Source organism: Chionomys nivalis, chromosome 3, assembly GCF_950005125.1.
Source record: "Chionomys nivalis chromosome 3, mChiNiv1.1, whole genome shotgun sequence".
NCBI classification, from domain to species: Eukaryota; Metazoa; Chordata; class Mammalia; order Rodentia; family Cricetidae; genus Chionomys; species Chionomys nivalis.
In genome coordinates this window covers 27,150,930-27,173,861 of record NC_080088.1, presented here as the reverse complement: position 1 = coordinate 27,173,861, position 22,932 = coordinate 27,150,930, and the positions used below count along the sequence as shown (strand labels likewise).

General features: G+C 36.5%; 1 protein-coding gene across 1 annotated transcript in view; it reads left to right on the top strand.

The window, feature by feature from the left end:
• The window catches only part of Gbe1 (1,4-alpha-glucan branching enzyme 1), a 239,138-nt gene that overhangs the window by 177,986 nt on the left and 38,220 nt on the right, over window positions 1–22,932 (top strand). The window contains exon 12 of the mRNA XM_057765932.1: window positions 1,083–1,254. Coding sequence (XP_057621915.1) covers window positions 1,083–1,254 — 172 coding nt within the window. The remainder of the gene's footprint in view (window positions 1–1,082; window positions 1,255–22,932) is intronic.

Sequence of the window (22,932 nt, the reverse complement as noted above, 5' to 3'; positions counted from 1 at the left end):
TGAACCTAAATTAAAACCATCAAAATACTTTTTGTTGTTGTTGTTGTTTATTTGCTTTTTGTTTCTTCGAGACAGGGTTTCTCTGTAGCTTTGGAGCCTGTCCTGGAACTAGCTCTTATAGATCAGGTTGGCCTCGAACTTACAAAGATCCGCCTGCCTCTGCCTCCTGAGTGCTTGTATTAAAGGTGTACACCACCAACTCCTGACAAAATAATTTTTAAACAGAATTCAAGATTATGAAAGCAAATAGGTATACATAAGCATATAAGTAGAAAAGGTAAATTATTTAGGAATATGTGCTATTGATTTGCGCTCATACTTCAAAGGAGTCATTCTCATTAAGATAGCCCAGTGGTATAATAGGTTTATAATTTTAAAGACTTCCAAAGTGGCGGTTTTAGCATACCGAGATTGTGCACTACCTCAGAACACACATTTCACTATCTACTCCTGATCTGTCAGTGATGAGTACTTTCATTAGTTACTGTTTCTAGTCTTCATCAGTGCACATTGTTAGAAACCCCCTTTTCTGCTGCCTAGAGCACTAATGAGCCAACTGCCCTAATCATCAATTGTTAACTTTCAGATAAAATGAACTATATAGAAATAGGAAGTGAAGAAACAATGCAAGCTGGAATTTTTATCTCATAAGGGGAAGAAAGGCTCTTTGTAATTTATCTACTTTACTATTTCACATACATATACATGTGTATATTTTAAATTTTCCCCATTGTTTCAAAAGCAATGGAATCATGGTATATAATTTTTTGGGTCATGTAATATTCTTATCATTATAGGAAGCGTTTTAGAAAATCTTAAACTCCATCATAGACAATTCAGTTTTCTAATTGATTCTTATCAATCTTTTTTGAAAAGTAAACATTGTCTTAAAAACCACATCATTCCCATTTACCAGCTGCCTTTCAGAAAAAAAAAAAAAAAGTAACCACTGGAAATTATGGGTTCAAACACCTGTCCTTTATGGATTGTTCTCCTTATTACCTAGTACTACACTGCTGTTAGCTATAACTGCTCAGCCTTAGTAGCCATGTTCGTCTTATCTCGGTGAATTGTTTCCGCAGGCACTGGTCGGCGATAAGACGCTAGCATTTTGGCTGATGGATGCTGAGATGTACACGAACATGAGTGTCCTGGCTCCTTTCACTCCCGTTATTGATCGAGGAATACAGCTTCACAAGATGATTCGGCTCATTACTCACGGGCTTGGTGGAGAAGGATATCTCAATTTCATGGGTGAGCGTGAGTTAAACAGAAAATGCATCTGTTCTTAAAATGCTATCTAATATAAATGACAGATATTTTAGTTTGATCTTTCAGATTAAAAATATAAACTTTAATTTTATTTATTATTTTTGTCAATAAGAATGCTGAAATATTTTTAATCCTAAAATTGTTTTAAATGTTTTCATTCTGATGTTATTATAGAATTTTAATATTGAGCATACTAAAGTTGTAATTGTCATACAACAATCTAATAAGCAGACCATTGGAATTTTCTCTGAAGTAGTTGCATGCCATACTGTGTCACAAGTGTGAACGTCATGGCTGAGGGACATTGTGAAGAGCAGAATACTCAGTTTTGAAAGCAGCAAATGAGTAGATGGTTCTTACCTGAAGAATCCTGACTAATAACACAAGGAAATTAACTGACATCTTTCTACATCATCTGCTCTACAGCAAGGAATTTAACTGACATCTTTCTATATCATCTGCTCTACATCAAACATCTGAGTGTTTGGGTTTTAGGAGAGCTGGGCTTGTTAACTAAAGAAGAACAGACCCAACTATAAAACATATCCAGGAGCCTGATTTCTGTTTCCACAAACACTGCTTTGAGAGTTCTTTTTGAGAGTTCTTACTTCTTCAGTATCTGCTTCTTCAGTATCCTCTCTGGTTTGAACATAGGCTCCAGACAGTTCCTAAGGTGGACCACTTCCCTATTTTGTGTTTCTCGGAGTAGGGCAATGTCTGTAGAGCTGGGGCATTTGTTCATCTACCCAAATTGTTAATCGTAGTATTTCCAAAACACTCATTTTCACACATTGTATTCAACCTAAGACAGACAACATTTGTTCTGTTGGGAAACTCTTTTCATGAAATTGTCAAGAGTAACAAAAGAAACAACTGCAGCTGCTTCTAACATCTATCTTTCTATAGGACTGATGAACTGACCACATGTATGATAGCCAATGTAACTTTCACAGTGTCCTTTTATATCGGGCCTAGAGCGCTGCTCTAATTTTAATTAACTCTAATTCATTTCTTGAAACAGATAGCTCCTAACTTTAATGCATCCTTTAAAAAAAATCAGTCTATCATGCTGTCTTATCTAAGTATGGTATTCCTCTGCTTTTAAATAAGTCATACTTTTAATAACTTTAAATTTTAAAATTAGTAAGATTATTTGGAAATTTAATATTTTCCTACTGTCATGGCATAGTACACTTTAAAACATTTAGGAAATTAATTTTTAAATGGGGATAGTTATAGAAATTATAGTAAATACAAGACTATTATAATTGTTCATATTTTATTTGTTTTTACTTTTATACTGGTAGAGATTTCTTTAAAAGTAAGAAAACAGTCATTTTTACTTAAATGTTTACATGCTTTTTTATATGGTTTTGTTTCTCTTTTTTTGGTTGTTTGAGAGAGGAAAAGCACATGGAGTTGAGTGGGTAGGAATGTGGGAGGACCTGGGAGGAGCTGTGGCAGCGAAAGAGAATGATCAAACTGTATTCTTATTAAATATTAAAAGCCAAATGAAATGACTCTGTAATTTTTGAACACTCAGGTATGTGTTCTGCTTATCGCATCATTCAGCTCCATCTGTAGAGTCCTAGAAAATACTTATTTGGCTGATTTGCTTTTTAATTGTTTCTGGATACAGCATTTATTATTTAGGGTTTCAAAAAATGTATATTATCAATCATAAGAGAACTACCATGTAACTTAATAAAATGAAATGTTTCACTCATTTTTTAATTTTTCTTTTTCCTTCTCTTTTTTCTGCCTAATCTTAGTGCAAAAGAAATCTGGGGACAAGGTTAGGTGAATACTAAATTGCACCTCATTCCAACTGCAGCTGCTGTTGTCGCAGCTCTGTGAGGTGAAGGGACATGTTTAATGGTGTATAACTGGGAGTGAGAGCAGCTGGACCTTGTTCAGTCTCGTGGTGGTTAACTTGAGAATATGATGCAATAATTATACTTAGCTCAATTTGTAGATTAGCCAAAAATGTGTGTCTAATGACTGAATAGATTAGAGGGTATGACGAACTGGTTCTAATCCAGTCTTTTAAATGTTTATATTTTTGAATAGGCACAAGGAATCTTTATTCTGTACAACTTTGGATTTTATTGTGGGGCAGGGATGAAATGATTTACTGCATATATAAAATGCAGTGTTACCAAAATGTAACTATACTCAACTGTTACATAAATTTACTACTTTTAATATTATTAGTCATAAGTCCAGAATGGTGGTTTAATTCTGTATAGGTGCATTAAAAATATTTTTAAAAGGTTCATTGATAAGTATAAGAATTGCTTTAAGGTGCTTAATCCATTTATATTTTGTGGTGTCAGATTGTATCTGGGAACAGGGACTCTTGCTGGCTCAAAGTCTTGAAGATGTATTTGACAGTGGACTTAAAAGGAAACTTCAGGGCAATTTGGAGTTTGAGAGAAAAGAACAAAGAACAAGTGAACTGAGGACCTCAGCAGCATCCAGGAGCGGAGAGATGGATCAGAGAGACAAAAGGGCATGCCTTCAGAAATAGAGTTCAAGGATGCAGTCAGGCTCAACCAGTTCTTATGCAGCTGCCTGGGAGAGAAGTGTATGCGGAGGAAACAAGAGTGCTAGAATTTCAGGCAAAAGAGCTTAGAATGTTGGCTAGTATCAGGGAAAGCATGAGGTTTCATCTTCTTTGTGTTCTGACTGAGAAAGTGCCCAGGCTTAGCAGGGAGGATCTGAGAGTCACTAATTCCAGGCAGTGGATTGTGGGGTATGTGTTCATATCTTTTGAAAGATAAAATTTTCTGCCTGTCTTTTAGTGAGTATTCGGGTATATCATGTTTCTTAAAGTGACTGTAATAGACCGCTTTCCTGAGCAGTATTTGCCTGTCTAAGTGACTGACAACCTCATTTCTGGTGGCATATCTTTGTGATCGTATATTATCTGAGGCAGGCTAGAATGTCTAGAATGTTTATCCAGAGCCAGAGAAGGTATGTGGGACGTACTTCTTTATTTAAAAAGTCATGCACTGACTAGGTTAAAATAATAATAATAATAATAAATAATGAGAGCAGGAAATATGGATCAGCATTAAGAGCCCTTACTGATTTTGCAGAAGATCTTGGCTCTGTTCCCAGAACCCATATCACACAGCTCACAACTCTCTGTAACTTGATCATGTTCTCTTCTAACCTATGTATTCAGCTGTGTGCATGTGCATGTATGCAACCTCATACATATAAACATACATACTACATAAATAAATAAATACATCTAAAAATTAAATGAATAAATCAATAAAATACCCCTATTTACTTAATGGGCTTCAACAAAGCCCTTCTACTCCTCTTCCATACGGTACTTTAAGTCTTAAGGAGGAGCAGTCATGATAGTTTTTCTTCATTAAGCTTAATTTGTTATCAGACATAGGAGGTTGAACCCAAAATGTATCATGAAGGAGATACCTATCTTTAATAGTCTCCAAGCCTGCTGAGTTCTAGTAACCTACATAGCAAGAACGGGTAATGATTATTTGTTAAGAATCATTGATATTTTCCCAGTTTATGTTGTATAATATATTATGACATTTGTGTAGTCAGTATTATCAGGAGTAAATATTACCTTTTTCATATACAGTAGTGGATACTGAATATTTCTATTAAGGCAAGTTTGATTTTATGTATAAGAAAGAAGTCAGTTTTCTTTCCTTGTTTTAGTTTTTTGTTTACTTTTATTAATCAGTTAACTTGTCATATGTATCTGTTGGGTAATATCTATAGGAAACAAACATATATAGAACACCAGAACAAATTTAATGGGATTTATGGTATTCCTATCCACACCGTTTACACACACATACACACACATACTCAAGTGTGCACATATGAGAAAGCAAATTTTCTCTTTGTGGGTTCAGCCTTCACTGTTTTTTATATACATGAATATGAATTGCACATAGTGACAAGGTAAACAGACAAGGTAGGCAGCAAGCTGAGTTAGAAGGCAGTTGCATATTTAGCTTCTTCTTCCCATACACTTTGGAATAGGAGAGTTCAAGAAAGCCATGTTGAAATCAGAGTGAAGCATACTTAATGCAGTTGAGGGTTCATTTGAAATTAAACTTCATTGACAGCATTAAATTTAAAATAAATGAATAATTGGAAATAAAAATGCCTAGAGAAATAAATCTATGGTGCTTTGTTGTTTTTGTTTTTAAGCAAATTTGATGGGGAAAGAAAGGCGAGGACTAGAGACAGTTTTGTAATTCAGAGTATTTACTCTCCGAGAATGGAGGCCAAGTTTGGATCCCCAGAATCCAGATAGAATCTACGTGCTGTAATACAAGAATCTGTAATCCCGGAACTCCTATATGGAGAAAGGATTCCCTGGAAGCTAGCATGCCAGCTAACTTGGCGTTAGAGAAGAGAAAGCAAGACCCTTGTCAAACCAAGTAGATGGCACTAACAGAGGCCCAAGGTTGTTCTCTAAATTCTACTTGTGGTATAGATTGTGTAAACACATATTCTATATACATGATTCACACACACTCACACACATATACACCATAATTTGCATTATGTCCTATTCGTCACTGTGTGCCTTTATAGGTTTTTACTGTATTTAATGAAGCTAGAAGAATATGGCTTTAAACAATAAAGTTACTATTAATAATATTAACATGCATTTTTTTAGTTTTTATAATCCTCGTAAAATATGTTTTGTGGTTAAAAATAAGTGTAAATTGAAAAGCTTTAACTTCACACACAGAATGGCCTCAGTGAGAACATGTCGACTGTTAGCAGAGAAAGAGAAGACAGACCTCAGTTATGGTCTGCATCATCCACCAAGCTGGTGATGCCAAGCTATCATGCAAATACTATATTTTCATAACCAGTCAGCCAAGTCGGAGAAATGACAGCCATATTACCTCATTCAGTAACTCCTCAGGATTCAGACAGAATTACATGACTACTCTGTATAGTAGTTTTACTACCAGCATAAAATACAAATACTATGACTGCACCATTAATTCTTTATATACTCCTTTATGTAACCAGGGTAATAGCATTGGCAGCCATTAAAGACTGCCTAGAATTATAAAAAAAAAGAAAAGTAGATATTTAATGATTATGGTGTAACCATATACAAACATTTAACGTATAAAGCAAAATAGAATGGGGCCATATAGACAGCGCAGTTGATAAATGCACTTTTCCCAAGACTAAATAAGCTTGATCCCTGAGATCCACATGGTGGAAGGAGAGAATCAAGTTTTACCCTGACTTCTACTTGTTCTCCATTATATGTGCAAACACACACACACACACACTCAATTTTAAAAACTCAAATAATAAAGCACTAAGCATGTGCCATGAAGCTGTAAAGTACTAGCAGACACAATGTAATGGCAACAAAGAATCTATATATAATATAGTCCCACCATCAGGAACCCAAGGCAGAAAGATTTTTTCCTGTGTTGACTGACTTTAAGACCTGCCCTGGGTACATGGTAAGATCCTAGATACTAAAAAGTAGGAAATTAGAAATATTTAGTTATTAGTTGTATAATAAATATTTTCTTCATTTAAACATGTCTATGAAGACCTTTTTTTTCCTTTTTGCCAAAATGGGAATTCTTTGTAGATAATACTTTTTTAAATAGTAACTTTCTGCCAATTTGTGTTTTGTCTCTGATTTTTCTTCATTCTTATTTTGCGTATCCTAGAGACATACAGAGTGACAGGGGTCTTCAAACTTTTGAACTAAAGAAGACCTGCCCTTGTCACAAAGGTGGTTTTTTCCCTGCTCCTTTTTTAATTCCTTAGGGGATTTCTAGCATTATAGAAAAGCAATTTTTAAATGAGTACTCCGTTTGATTCAAAGTTTTAATGGGACATGTGATCTCTGGTATATTTCAAAGCATAAATGATTCAAATATCTCATTAAAAAAAAAGACTGAACTGGAAAAATGAAACTAACAGAATCAGCAAGATGTACCAGTATAATGTAACAAGGTTTGTTCAAAATTTGTGCTGTCAACATAAACACAAATTCCCCAGGATATTGGAAACACATACATAACCACCCAACAAAACCTGGAATCAACTGGACTTATTGACTTGTTCCTTCTCACTTAATTCATTCCTAAAAGTTACATTGTGGATTCCTTGTCCAATCTCTGCCCTCTTCAATGCAGAAACTTAAAACAAAAAATAAACTAAGTTCAAAATATAAACAAGGAGCTTCAAGTGCACAGACTTCTGAAAGAAAGTACAGAGAAGTCCCCTCCCCAGATTCTTTTTTCTTTCCAAATCCCCACCTTCAGTTTACCATATCTTTCCTCTGTTTTACCTTGTTTCAAATTACTAGATGTTTTACCTGCTAAATGATTAATTTCCTGATCAGTTGCTGTTTTGAGTTTAAATGCATAATACCTAACATTAAAAACATTTTTTTAAAAAATACAGAGCATTTAGAAAATCAAAGCAGAGCTATGGGACCTTTTACTTCAATTTTGGCATATATAGACAAGTTGACAATTACTTATCTGGGAGTAGAGAGGTTTGGTTCAACAAGGAAAGCTGTCATGATTGTGAAGTCTTAGAAGAGTCAGGGAAAGCATGGCATTCTGGACATGGACTTGGCTGATCACATTGTCATCCACATGTATTAAGCAGAGCAGGTAGCGTGGGGCTAGAAAACCTCAAAGCCCAAGGCTCCTCTAAACCAGGCTATATAACCTTCATAGCTAGCATCACCACCTGGTTGCCAAGTGCCCAAATACACCCATGAGAAACAGTTCCTATTCAACATATAACAGAGATTTATAACAGTTGGCTCACAATTTTATGTGGAATGGTTTACTTTCAACAGAAGGGAATAGTTGCCATAGGCTCTGCTTTCTCTAGTCACAGAGGTATATTGAATAAGAACAAATCTTCCACATGGTAGATGTAAGATAAGATGCCGTTACATATTTTAACATTTCTTTCTGATTGAATGCTTTATTCCTTAATTTAATTAGAATTTATCACTGGAAGGAAATATCTAGTGATGTTTAAATTTTAGTGTTGAAAATTATACTTTTTGGCTATTAAAAAATAAGTCATGGACAGAAATAGCAATTACTTTCTAGAAAGCACTGAGTTCTGGAAACAGTTTTTCACCTTCTCTGGGCAGACTCTCAACTGTGACCAGCAGTGTCTTCTTCATTTGCATTTTCCAGCATCTTAAGTGAGCACAAAGTCCATTCCTCAGGCTCTCTGGAAATCTGGATGCCTAGTCTATATCCATCATCCATCCAAGGCTATGCTGGGGACACAGTACTTTTATCTGAATACAAGAACAGTGCTGAAAGCATTTAGTCACGTCAGAATCATGTTTTCATTTGCTGATTCATTCATTTCCTATGTTAAGTAACCCTCTGTGCTAGAGTTATTGTAAATGCTATACTAAGTTCCTTCTTTCATTACTTATTTAGTGTTTATTGATTCATTTTGTTTTGTTGAGACAGGGGCTCATTTTCTAGTTCTGTATATCTTAGAGATCACTGTGAAAACCTTGCTGACCTTAAACTCAGATATATCTTCCTGCCTATGTCTTCAAAGTGCTAGAATTAAAAGGTGTGAGCCAATAGGCCCAGCTAAATTCTCAAGACACAATACTTATCAGAAATCCTAGTATTAATTTCTTTTAGGAAGAACAACTGTAGAATGTAGATAAATAACATGAAATATGAAGTCCAAATGAACAAAGTCACACACACAGAGAATTGTTAGAATACAGACTGTTGTGATGACTCAGCAAATAAAAGTGACTGCCACAAGCCCTGGCTTCTAACCACTGGAACCCACATATTGGAACAAGAGGAAAAAGTGATTTCTACAAGTATTCCTGTACTGCTCATGCGCACAAAAATAAAGCATACACATACAAACACACAGAAATGTATAAGTAAATAAATGCAACAAAATTGTTAGAAATAGACACAGCTAAAATAATTGGAAGACAGTCTTTCAAGTTTTGACCTGTTTTGTGAAATCAATGCCAGACAGCTTTCTGACTTTTCTGCTCACCTTCTCTATCCCTACCACCATTTCCCTGCACTGTGCTAGTACCTGAGGTCCAAAGATAATGCCTCCTCAGTCTCCCTCTTGCCACTGTCATGATCATCTGCCGGGACCTCCCCACCTATGGACAGCTGTAGCCACTGTCATGATCATCTGCCAGAACTCATCACATATGGACAGCTGTTCTCTGACATTTATAAACTCAGGAGATCACATATAGTCTGTTCCTTAGGGTAAAGGACAGAGAGGGACAGTGATAACCCTCTTTGGTTATTCCTCCAAAGAAGGTTTAGAGGTCAAAGATAATGAAACCAATCACTGGCATGTGTGTGATCATTCACTGTCATTTATAGGAAGCCAGTCTAACAAAAGAGGTATATAAAAGATATTTCAAAGTTGACACGGAATTATTCGAATCAACTTGAAAAGCAGAGACGAGAAAGTATAAAACCTTCCATGACTTCCGTGTTGTGTGTGTGTATGTGAAAACAAATTCTCATAACAAGCTTTCTTTCCTGGATTACTGTGAAAATGATATAACTCTTCTTATAACTTCATTTAAATACTTTTTTAGAAATAGAAAAATGTTAAGAAATTTGACATTTACTTTGGATCTGGCTGTCATTCCCATAACACCAGGGCTTGAGACAAATAGGACCGATGTAGTAAGAAAGGTCGCTTGTTGGTTCCCGGCAGCCCAGCTACTTAGACTGTCCTGACCACCCAGAACCAAAATAACCACTCAGAAACTATATTAATTAAATCACTGCTTCACCCATTAGCTCTAGCTTCTCATTGGCTAACTCTTAAATCTTAATTTAACCCATTTCCATTAATCTGTGCATCACCACGAGGGAGTGGCCTACCAGTAAACATTCAGCATGTCTATCGACAGTGGCGGCTCATGGAGTCTCTCTCCACCTTCCTTCTCCCAGCATTTAGTCCAGTTTTCCCCGCCTCCCTAAGTTCTTCATTGCAATATGTCTAAAGCAGTTTCTTTATTCATTAATGGTAATCACAACACACAAAGGGGACTCCCACATCAGACAAGTACTGTGAGCTCCTCCTTTTACAGTGATTAACTTTGAGTGAAGATATTTTTTAAAATGCCATATAAGATTTCTAAAAGTATGGTGCCTTGTTTTTTGTTGTTGTTTTGTTTTATTTTGTTTGTTTGTTGAGACAAGGTTTCCTTGCATAGCCCTGGTTTTCAGGGAACTTACTGTATATCAGAGTGGCCTTAAACTCAGAGATCCGCCTTCTTATTCTTCTCAAGTGCTGTGATTAAAGACTTGGGGCACCACCAAACAGCTGAGTGAAGTCCTTTAAATGTCACTTTAGAGAATGCCCTTTGTTTGATTATGTTTAAATGATCTCTTCTCTATTGATCCTGGAGAAGGTAGAGAATGGTGGTAGGTCAGCACCACAAAGCCAAGATGGTTTAGGTAATTACTGCAGTAGGAATTACCTATCAGACTGTAATATAAAAAGCAAGAATCAGAGTTTTATTCTGAGATGCAATAAAGGGATGAAATAAACTGTATTTGTATCATAGCCATCATTTGAAACAGAAGCTTAGGCATTTCTTCACCTTTCATAGACGTAGGTACTATAGAAGAGCTTATCAAATGAATAAAAATAGACCAACTCAGTTGAAACAGAAAACAAACAAAAAGACCTCTTTTAAGATAGTTAAAAGATTCTGCAAGGCCCTGGCTATGCCTGGGAAGGGCACTGGACAGATTCATAGACTTAAAAAGAGATTACTGTAGTTTTCAGCTAGTGTTTAATAAATATATGATAAAAAGCGTTAGTTGGGAAGGTAGCTAAAAGTTTGTTTATAACAATCATGTCAGCCCTTTTGCAGAAATAAATTTTAATGAGAAAATTATGGAGATGCAGTTTGGATTTGATGATGATAACTTGAATGAGGAAAGAAAAAACGTGGAGCCTACTGAGAAGGCTAAAGAGAGAGGTAAGAACAATGATGAGATCAATAGAGACAGGGGAACAAAAATAGTGCATTTTGAGTCTCAAGGAATCATGCATGAATCAATCAACCTTGATACTGGTTTGAGAACTTTTTGAGCCAAAGGTATCATGAATCTGTCAGCCTTGATCCTGGTTTGAAAATGTGACCAGCAGCAATCAAGGTTTAGGCCTAAGCAATCACTAACTGGCAGTACCACTTACTTGGAAAAGGGTTTAGGGAGTCAGCTTATCATGAAAGTAAGGACTCAATTTTAGACACAGAACCATCAAGACACATTTAGCGATAAATGGCAACTAGTTGAGTTTAGAGATTACCAGGGTCAAGAAATGTAATTTAGAAAACGTAAACTTGTAACTAACAAGAGCTAGATCCATGATAATCATGAGACCAGCTCCAGGAACTGAGAACCATCAACCAAGAAATGCACAGAGTAAGACCCAGAGAAGCCCCCGTATGTAAACACAAGGAGGCCAGCAGCTAAAACAGGAGTTTCAGAGAAGGAAGAAAAGGCATTGGAATTGTAGTGTCAGGAGCGCCAAAGGTCAGATTTCAAAAGAGGAAACAGGACAGCTTATTTTTCCTCGGTGAACAAGGCCAAAGTGATTCTAAGAGTTAGGGAGCAAAGAAGTACACTGGAATGGGCATAAAAGGGAAAGTCAGCAGTTTTGAAATAGTTTCTAGCAAAGGTAAAATAAGGTGATGTAGTGAATTGGGAATCAAGGAGGCTTCTTACCTTATGGGAGGTAAAGACATTTTTGTTACATAAGGCTCTTTTAGAAGGCATTTTTTTTTTCTGGAATGACAGAGTAACATAGAATTTTTAAAAAGTGAGTAAAAGTAACAGTGTACCCAGGTACATATGCAAGCATTAGTAATTGTATAAGGAAGGGCAGTACTTAACCTCAAGCAAAGAAGAGGGGTGAATGAGGTACAGACAGTTATAAGGGGAATTTCATGGAGGGGGTAGTTCACATTACTAGCTCAGGGAACATCATCATTAAGGTTTGAAAGAAGAAAAGAAAGATGGTTGAGAAAGGACAAAAGGCTTGAAAGACATCTCTAAAATTTCTACTAGCAGAGAACCAAGGGGAATGTGCCCACTCACTTGGTGTCTAATTGAAACAACACATAGAATCAGCCTTTGGCTATGTTCCTTTCCCCTTAGAAGGCTTCAATTGATTGGAGGTAAGAATTACCTGCACCTGTCAAAAGAAAGGGTTTCTGTGAGGAGAAGGGAACCTGGGGCAGACTAGAGAACACAAACACTTTGAGTACCAGTATATGTCCAAGCCAGTGGGTGTTGTTTTGGCATTCTCTAGCAACCAAGGCAGCATGGGATGGGCTGCTCCTGAGCATCATTGAGAAGCTTTGTATAATACACCTTCATCAGCATATAACTTTAATCACTAGCTTTCCATTATCCTTATATTCCTCTCCAAAACATTTGTATGTTCGTATAGATGAAGAATATATTAAATAAGTTTATAGACTAAAATGATGTCGACAGAGCTGTTTTGTTTATAATGTGGGTCATTGGCTATGTGTCCCTATGTTTCTTGTTTAGGAATTTCATTTTCGTGATGTTATTCTTTTCCCTGTAATGAGTGATTCCTGTGGAGAAAGAGGCACAATTACAAACTGGCAATTTTCTCTCTCAGCAGTATTATGAAATTTCCATTACTAAATTTGAAGGATTTTCTCCATATGATTATATTGTATTTTGACATTTGAAAATTCTGTGGGACATTTTTTAATGAATATGTTACACTCTCCCAAAAGCCACAGGGAAAGTAGATGGGTTTTGTCCTAAGTGTCAGACTGCATTTATTGATGGCTGCCTTAAACATCAGTATAAAATGTGTGATCTTACTTCAGCTCTTCCATCTGTGATTGTTTAGTGTCAAACTTGTAAATTCTTCTTTCTTTCTGATAGAAGGGAATACAATAAAAATTTAAATGTCTCCCTGCTAAGTGCTGGAATTGAAGCAGTTACAGGAAGAGAAAATACACTCTCTTGAACAGTAGGAGTGCTAATTTCTGGCATTTTCTCTTAGCTTGTTGAGGCAAAATTACTAAACGTAACATGACTCCTAGAAGTCTATAAAACTGAACTGTGAAAAATGGCAAAATTCTCAGTGTGAGCAGTTGCAAATGACTTGAAGCTCCATTAAAATGCTCAAAAGACACAAATAGCGCATATTCTAAGTAGCAGAGACCTAAAGGAAATAGGCAGGATTTGGTTCACAGCACACCAATAACCCACTTCAGTGGGCATTTAATGAGAACCTACCATAATTGGTGCACTGCTAAGATTGAAGTAGTGGAGCTTGAAGCCACGTCTGAGGTCCATGCATGAGGCCTTTGCATTTCAGACTTGACAAATCACGCCAAGTGAATGTCCTTTGTGGAGAAACTGCACAAGGAACATAAAAACATGAAGGTTGCTCCAGAGAGGAGAGACCTACTTCTGGAATTTCTTCCTCCTCCTCCTTTTCAGTTCTGGAAAGCCTCCACCTGCCAGGTACCCATTCCAAATAAAATTTCATTTCTAACTCCTTGATGACCTGAATACCAGCGTTAGAGAAAGTTTACCTTAATCTATTAGAAAAGTGTGTCTTATCTGTATTTTCTTAACCTCATCCCTAAAGACAGAAATAACATACATCAAACACTTGACCAGTATGAAAATGTTTAATCCAGACATTGAGAGAGGACATTCTACTTCTCGGTCCCTAGCCTCAGGAACAGTATCTTACTCTTTTACTTTTCTCTAGAGAAACCCGGTCAGAGGAGTGGAGATATTATTAGTATTGGCTCAGTAGTTTATTCTCAATACAGAAATTTGTTAGGAACAAAATTGCTTTTCTGTACAGAATGCACTAAGCAATGTATTATTATTCCTCGTGTGCTATAGATTTAAAAGCGAAACCTACTGTGTTGAATATTTGTCTCTGTCCTTGAGAAAGGATATCATCTTATCAGCATTTAGATTTCAGGAAGGGTAAGTCTCAAACACAGGAAAGTCTCATGGGCCAGCTTTATCTCCCCTCCTCAAAGTGAGATCAGTACATACAGGAATTAAATCTGGAGGTGGTACAGCACATGTCCTGAGCTAACATAGTAGTTAAATAGGTGTGGATCTTAGTGCAAGTACAAATGGGAAAAAAAAAAAAAGCATATTTGCTTCTCAAGTTAAGTCTGTATTGTTTTCCCTTGGAATGGTTATTTCACCTTGAGAAGTAGAGAAGTCCTGTACCTTATTCTATAGATGCTCAGGCACATGCATTCCCCTGACATATAGGACACATTGTAGATTCACCATTTATATATTTAATGCAGAAGCTAATTGTACTAGGTATGCCCCTAAATGGGTACCCTCTCCTCAAAGCCCTAGATTAAGAGAATACACGTGGTACCTTTGCATCTCCCTCTCTCAGTTATTGAATTTGAAAAATAGAGACTTTATTTGTTAGCTGTCTGTCATTATATCAAAATACAATGGCAACTTAAATTGAAAAGTTTTATTTTGTCTCCTAGGTTTAGAAGTTTTGTTCATTATCAATAGGGTCCATTTCTTTGGTTTGTACATTGAAAGCTCCATAGCAAAATAAAGCTAGTCACCTCCATCATAGGATTTAATTATATTGAGGCCAATCTTCACCAAGAGCATCCACACAAGTACCTAGGGACTGCTCACCATTGCCCAACTTTTAAAAAGTCTGTCATCTCCCAACAGAAAAGTTCTGGGGCCCAAGCAATTGATAATAGGACCTTCGTTGTGCAAACTATGTCAAGGGCATGGTATATTTTATTGGTAAGGAGAAATGTCATCTTAGAATAACTACAAAGCCTTGCTGCCTAATCATGAACTTCAGGATCCTATAGATCTACTAAATGCAGGGACTTTTAGGGTCTTTATCTGTGCCTTCCTCTTCTGAAGGTTTGTAGATTAAGGACTTTACGAGGAAGGTCTGCTTGTCTCTCCTGCTGCCCAGTTCCCAGCCACCCTGCTAGCTTAGCCCTGAAATAACCACAGAGAAAACTATATTCATTAAGTCACTGCTTGGCCCATTAGCTCTAGCATCTTCTTGGCTAACGCTTACATCTTAATAATCCATTTCTATTAATCTGTATATCACCACATGGCAGTAAAATTCCCGTCTGTCTCCAGGCGGCTCTATGGCATCTCTCTGGCTCCGCCCTTCTTTCTCCCAGCATTCAGTTCTGTGTTCCTGCCTAAATTCTGTCCTATCAACAGACCAAGGCAGTTTATTTATTCATTAAGCATAAAAAGCAACACACAGACAGAACGAGCTCCCACACCAAAGGACAAGTGAAAATGCTACCCTAAGAGTTGAGACTAAAGATAAATCAGTGCATAGAATGAACATCACTAGCTTGACCCCCCAGATTTGTGTTGTGACTTCAGTCAACTTGATGTAACACTAATAACCCACCTCAGTAAAACCTCATCTCCCTGGTAGAACAAGTCCTCTGATTTCAGATGATCCCATTGGGTGGTTTTCCGTGTGCCGGGTGTGCATTTACTCTCTCAGTGTTAATCTCTATTTTTTTTTTGTTGTTGTTGTTTTTGCTCAAGATTTCTTGGTACTTTCTATGAATGTCTAGAAGTTTCAAGAGAAACAAATCACATAGATATTCTTCTGAAGAGAATTGATTAAGGCACCTAACTTATAACTGAAAACTGGATGCCTGACTTTTAGTGTTACTCAGGCAGGTTGTAACGATCCACAGGCTTCTAAGTGTGACTGATGACTTGTGTTCAGTGCTGCTGGGCAGTTTGTCTGTCCTCTCATAGAATGCAATGATGAGTGTCCTGGACATAGATACTATGTTCTGCAAGCCTTCCTACTGAGTAAGTTGCCAACAGCAAACAAGAAATTTTGAAGAGGAGTTTCTTTGTGTCTGAGATCCTAGATAGTTATATCCCTATCTCTTTTTCCCAACCTTCCATTCTAATAAAGAAAAGCAAGTAAAAGAGAGCTACTTTACGTCTCCTGGAAAGACGAGAGAAGGATTACCTGGGGTCCCTGGGAAATATAGTAATTTTTTTTGCTTTCATTTCTAACAAAGTGATAAAAAAAATTCTCTTTGTAAAAGTATTTTTCAGTAAAGTTCGAGACAATAAAATTTATTTGGGTCTCAATTTGGCAATATCTTAACACACTACTCTAAAAAATACTAGTAATTTCCTAAGCACTTTATATTTTTGTGAGTAAGGCATTGGGCTAAGTATTTTATGTACACTATTCCATTTAAAATTCTGTTATATTCCTGAGAACCAGGTCTAATTACCATCATCAAACATGTAGGAAAACAAAAAACTCAGTGGCTTTCAGATTTGTATAGGAGCTAGAAATCTAACTTGACACTGTCAACCTGCACAGCACAGAGGCTAACATTGAAATAGTGTCTAAAAGAGATGATACAGGTCACAGTGCTATTGGTGGACCTCTCTACCTGTCGAAATCCATTCAGAGAAGACTAGTAGATCACATTTCATTTTGTGTGGTATTATCTACAACAAATCAAGGGAGAAAGCAATGCATTTTCAAGGTATGAAACAATGTTGCCAATTGCTTATGTATCTATGAGCCCATTTTCAGGAGATTTTCTCAGAGGACAAAGGGTGTAGCTCAGTGTCAGAGCACTTTTTTTTTTTTTTTATATCTGTCACTTTGGATTTGATCTTCAGCATCACAAAAATAGACAGGATCTGCAAAGAGCACTGTTAGTCCTCCAAGAAAGAGCCCAGCTAATATCCGTGGGGGAAAAATGGTAGGCCACCACAGAAGGCCTCCTACAGTAGGAGGAGTTGATTTTAAGATGTCGTTTCTGTGGTTCCCAGTGAAATTTTTGCACTAACCACAGGGGAAGTGGCTACACATAGTAGGCAAAGAGTACCCATTACTTTAGAATGTGATAAGAATCTTTAACTTGAACATAAAAGCCAAAGCTAGCTCATAGAGTGTTGTGGAAAGGTTTCATAATAGGTAAGCATACACAGATCAACTGTAGATAAGTTCCTTTTTAAAACTGTGAAACATGAATTAAAAAGAGCAGTCATCTTAATCCTGGAAGCACTGCAAGATATTTTGCCATCAGAATTGTCTTTAAATGGTTTAATGGTCTAATTGTTGACTCATGTGAGAAGGAGATTTATATGTTAATGCTATCTAAGGTAGCTTATGCAAGAAGAAAGATTGCATTTCTTAAGGTACTTTAATTGCACGTTTATATCTGTAATAATAAAGTATTGGAATACTGCTTGTCTATGCATGCAAGGATTGTGCTTCTGAGCATAGAAAGAATGTCAGAGAAGATCTTTGAGTGTTCAAATTTTATTTCATAACTTGAAAGCAGCCCTGGTATTTAGCATATTCAGTTGTACTCTCCAGTGTAAGTTTGTGGTCACCTAGGTACAGCATAGATTACACAGGAGCTGTCACAAAAGCTTGTTTCGTGACTTGTTTGTGAAATTTCCCGATAGGTGTGTGTGTCTCAATACCTGAGCCACAGCTTGTAGTACTGTTTCAGGAGGCCTTTAAGAGACCCTTAGGAGATAGGGCCTTACTGGGGCAAGTGGGCTTCTGTAGAATGGGCCTAAACTCCTTTTGTTCTTGGAAATGTACTAGCTACCCCCAGCTCACAGTACCACAGATAGCAGCTGCTCCTGCCACAGTCAGAGACTCTGTGATATTTGGAACCAGAGTAAATCCTTGCTCCCCTGAGCTGCTTCTAGTTGGTATTTTGTTAGGTTGTTGAGAAAAATAATCTTGTTGTCTTTAATTTGAATTGTAAAATGTGTTGTATTTTAAAGGATTCAATAGTAGAGCAAAATTACAACTTGTTTGTCTTGTATAGAAGCTTTTTTTATATAAATCAAGTTGCTTAAAGTAAATTGTACCCATAGTACCATAAATAACAAATGCAGAGGTGAAATAATTGTTTTTTAAAAGTATTAGCAGCACTATTATAATGCATATAATATAATTATTATCTGTCCTTCAAAATGCATTTAGCAGACTATATCTGCAGTTAACTTAAAAGCTTATATTCACCATCTTAAAATATGAGTCTACTTCCAATTTTCATAGAAGAAATTGTTTTTTGCTCAGACAAGCAACCCATGAATAACTTTTCAAGCTTATTTGTGCATCGGTACCTAACAGATCCTTTAAAAGCACTTTTAATAAAGGGAACTGCAGTGCTCAGTAGGTAAAGTGCTTATACACGAGCCTGACAAAGTGAACTCCATTCAGAAAACCCACAGTAGACAGAGAGGCCCAGCGACCGACAGTTGTTCTGCACACGAGTGTGGTGGAACACTCATTCCTGCATTCACATACACAGAGACAGCCTGATAAAAGCACATACACAGAGACATTAATAATAAAATTCAATTTAAAAATGTAAGTTTGGTGTTTAAACTTTACAAACCTATTTAAAATTACTGTCGCTCATAGGAACTGATTAATCTTTTTGTGTGACCACGTTGAAATAAAAAAATGACAAAATGAAGTTTAAGAACTTAAAATAAAACAATTTTTTCAAAGTATTTTCATGGTTAAAAGTTATGTGAGTAGTGATTTAAAATTTAATACTGTATTTGAAAGACACACCAGTGGTTTCCTGGGAAATCGGCACACTATTACCTGTGTTGGCTTTCCTCCCACTACATGGTTCAGCTTTAAGAATGGTTGCTCCAGGCAACAAAGCAATGGATACCTTGGTTTCTTCTAATATATTATCTATGGCTTAATAAAAATATCACTTACCCTCTGTCATGTAAGAGATAATTTAGTGTAATTAACTTCACAATTTATATTTTTGCCTTTTTTCTTTTCTTTCTTATTATGTAGAATTGATACACACTTAACATTTAAGGATCAACGGGTTTTATGCCTAACTATAGACTGTAAAATTATGATATAGTAGACAAATTTAATAATTACCTACTGAAAAAAATTCTCATTCATCCTAGGAATATCTTAAAGACTAAGTTACTGACTTTTTAAAGGCATACTATTTAATAAATCAAAAGTTTTCTGGAAGCTTCTGACGTAAGAGAGTCAGTCTCCCCGCTTTCCCACATCCCCATATGTATGGGTCCTTTCTCTCCCTCTGTAGACAGAGTTTCTCTGTGTCTCAGCAACTGTTCCCAAATAACCATTCAGAAAGTAATTATTAATTATAAACATTCAGCCAACAGTACAGGCTTGTTACTAGCTAACTCTTACATTTTAAATTAACCCTTATTTCCTATCTGTCCTTTGCCACGTTGGTAGTAACTTCTTTTAACACAGCAAGTTTATTATGAATCTCTCTGTGTCTCATTTGTGATTTCTCTAACTCTGTCCTGTCCAGCATTGTCTCTGAGAAAAAAGTCCTATCTAGCTATCGGCCAATCAGCCTTTTGTTAAGAATAAGAGCAACACAGTTTCACGGTGTGCAGAAGGATAATCTCATAGCATCCCTCCTATGTGCAGGCTCTTCTACTTTAAAAGGTCAAATAAATGCTAACAAGAAACATAAGAATAGTTGAATCTGTTCTTATGTTTGCAAAGTTAGAAAGTTACCATTTTGGTTGCTAACAGTCCAGGTATTCACTGACCCAGATTTCCTGGGAACTACTGCAGAAAGTTGGATGTGGCATTCCCTGTATATACTTTCTGAAGATATATAAGCAGTGACCCTTCTTGTAAATGCTACAGAATGTGCACCTAATTTTAGCAGTCTGAATATCTTCATGGTTTCCTAAACATCCCATAATGATTCAATTTCCGTGGAAGTGACAGTATCCCACTTGAATATAGTATTTTATTCTTAGGGGGAGTGTAATCCTTTCAGACTGCCAGAACATATAAATATATGTAATATATACATAATAGTAACATTTCATGGAGTGGAAGGAATGAGCTAAAAACATTTGGAAAGACACGCCGGTTTGAGTGATAAGCAATGGGCATGCAATGTATAAAAAGTTGCAAACCACTGCATTGCTTGTATTTATCTCAAAGATTGCTTGTTAGATTCTGTGCACAAAAGAGTGCTACAAGAATAATTGTTTCAGCTTTCTAGCTTCATGTGCAGGTTTCTTCTTTTAGGATAGTGGTAAGAATTTTTTCTGGTCTACCCATTCCATGTACATAGAAGAATTATTAGATTATTATTATTCTCATATTCTTCCTTATACTGGTGTTTGTTTTCAGTTTCTGTGTTGTCGTTGTAATAATCATCCTGGCACTGAGTAATTCGTACAGCATAGAGACAGAGATGATTTGCTTATGATACTGTAGGCTGCAAAATACCAGGTCAGAGGAGCTATGTCTGAGAGAACCTTTCTGGAGAAGATTCAGTTGTCAACAGTGGAAGGCCAAGAGAGAATGTATGGCTAAGCATGACCAAACTCTTTATATGAGAAACCCGCACATATGATGGCATATATAATGCCATTACCTACCTAGATCACCTCTGGAAGTCCCTCTTCCCAACTTTGAGAACATTCCAAGTCCATGACCTTGGTGGTGTGGGTTGGGGGAGGAGGGTTGTTCAGGATGTCTTTCAAATATTAATATAAGGTCTTATTTTGTTGAAAATATTTCCAAAATAACTAAAAGTTAAAAGATACAGTATTTTTTTATTTTGAAAGTTAAAAACAAGTTTGCAGTGACAATCAGTCTACTTCCAATTTAACTATTTTATTCTGTTTTCTTTTTTCTTTTTCCCTTGTAAATATAAGCTACTGCGAACTAAATGAGACCCAGGGTTGCCTGAGGAAACATAACATCAAAAGGCAAACACTGAAGATAAAGAATTTAAGTTCTAATTTAAAAGGGGTGAATATGTCTGTTGCATAGCATATCGAATTCTGTGGTGGCTCTTTTCTTGCCTCTGCCATGACGTTTTGTAGTGTGCACCATTTTCTTTCAGTTTGACGGCAAGTGATGCTGAAGCTGTTTTTGTTTGAAATGCATAATTTAATGAAACAAAAATACATTCACTCAGTGTCGTTAGAGTATGTAGCGTGAACAGTAGACTAGAACTGATGGTTTTCAATCTAAGTTTGATATTCATTAGTTTTAATTATTATGAAAATTATAAAGAATAACTGAAAAAATAATCTTAGAAACGCTCAAAGATATTAAAATCTTGCTTGAAATGCATACTTTTCTGATCTCTAGAATTTGTTAATATTGTATCTGTTTCCTCTCCAGTTTATTCATCTCTGTCATGTAGTTAAAGGGACTGAAGCCACATTACTGTCTTCTGTTCACCTCTTGAACCTTTTAAGGTCTCCTTCTGTGTTCCTATATGTGGGGCATTCTACTTTCTAAAGTTATACTGCTTGCAGGTCTCTATACCATGTCCATGAATCCCCTGCCTAGTAAACTGGGTATTACACCTCATCTTTTATCTTTTACTTTGTCTATTAGCCATGGCTTCCTAGTCTCATTCTCCTTGTTTTCTTGTTACTCTTATATTGCTCCTGTTTCTTTAGAATCTTTGGCCTTTTTTATTGCTTCCATCCTTTACCATGTTTAGAAAGTTCACTTATTTTATACGTTGATCATTTCTTTTTTTAAAAAGTTTCCAGATCAATATTTCAAAATCTAAACTTTAGTTTGATGTGTCCAACCATGACTGGGTCATTTGTTCCAGGGTTGGAGTGTGTGTTAGAAATGTCAGTCAGGTAGAATAGAGATGCAAAAGAAATACAGAGACATAGGGTAGAGTTGGGTTGTCAGTTTAGTGAATACTGAATTCACTTGCATTTATTTTTTATATGGTTAGATACCCCAGTCCAAAATGGGGGGAAGAAGGCAAAGGACTGCTTTAACATGAAGCAAAGAACAAACAGAGCGATTGCCTCTTCAATACCTGAAAAACTAAGCAACTATACCCCAAGTTAAGTATTCTGTTTAGGCAGGACATTCAGAGACCACACCTTAAGTCAAACATCCTGTAGGCAGCCACTCCTTGGGTCAAACCTCCTGTTATATCCATGAGGGAGCAGGAATAGGCCTGACATCCTTGACTTTTGGTCAAGGTAGAGCAAATCCACCTCTGTGGGCACTCTTAATAACCAAAATACCAAGTAACCACCCCCGAGGACAAGATGTCTTGTTGGTAGTCACATCAACATGCAGATGATGGAGCTCATGCATGCAGTGATGGTTCTGGCAGCTGTGTCATACTGTGTCATAGATGATGCAACTATGCTGCATGTTGGTCACACAGGGTCCTTTAAGATTCCCAGGGCCATTAGGCACTTCTGCCTGAGGGCTTGTCTGCACATGCATGGCCCTGGAACCTGGAAATGTCAGCCATGTTGTGTGGCTGAATCATTATAATACTAATTACAGTGTTCAGTGGGTGATGAGTTTGGTGTAACTCTGTGCTTTAAAGTCTTCAACCCATTACAGTGACAATGTCACTAAAAAGCACATAGCCTGAAGCTAGGCTTTAAAGTTATACTGAGTCTGAATATTCTGATCTTTCATATATATATATATATATATATATATATATATATATATATATATAATTTTCCAAACAGTGTTATATTTGATTTTTCCTTTTTCAAATTT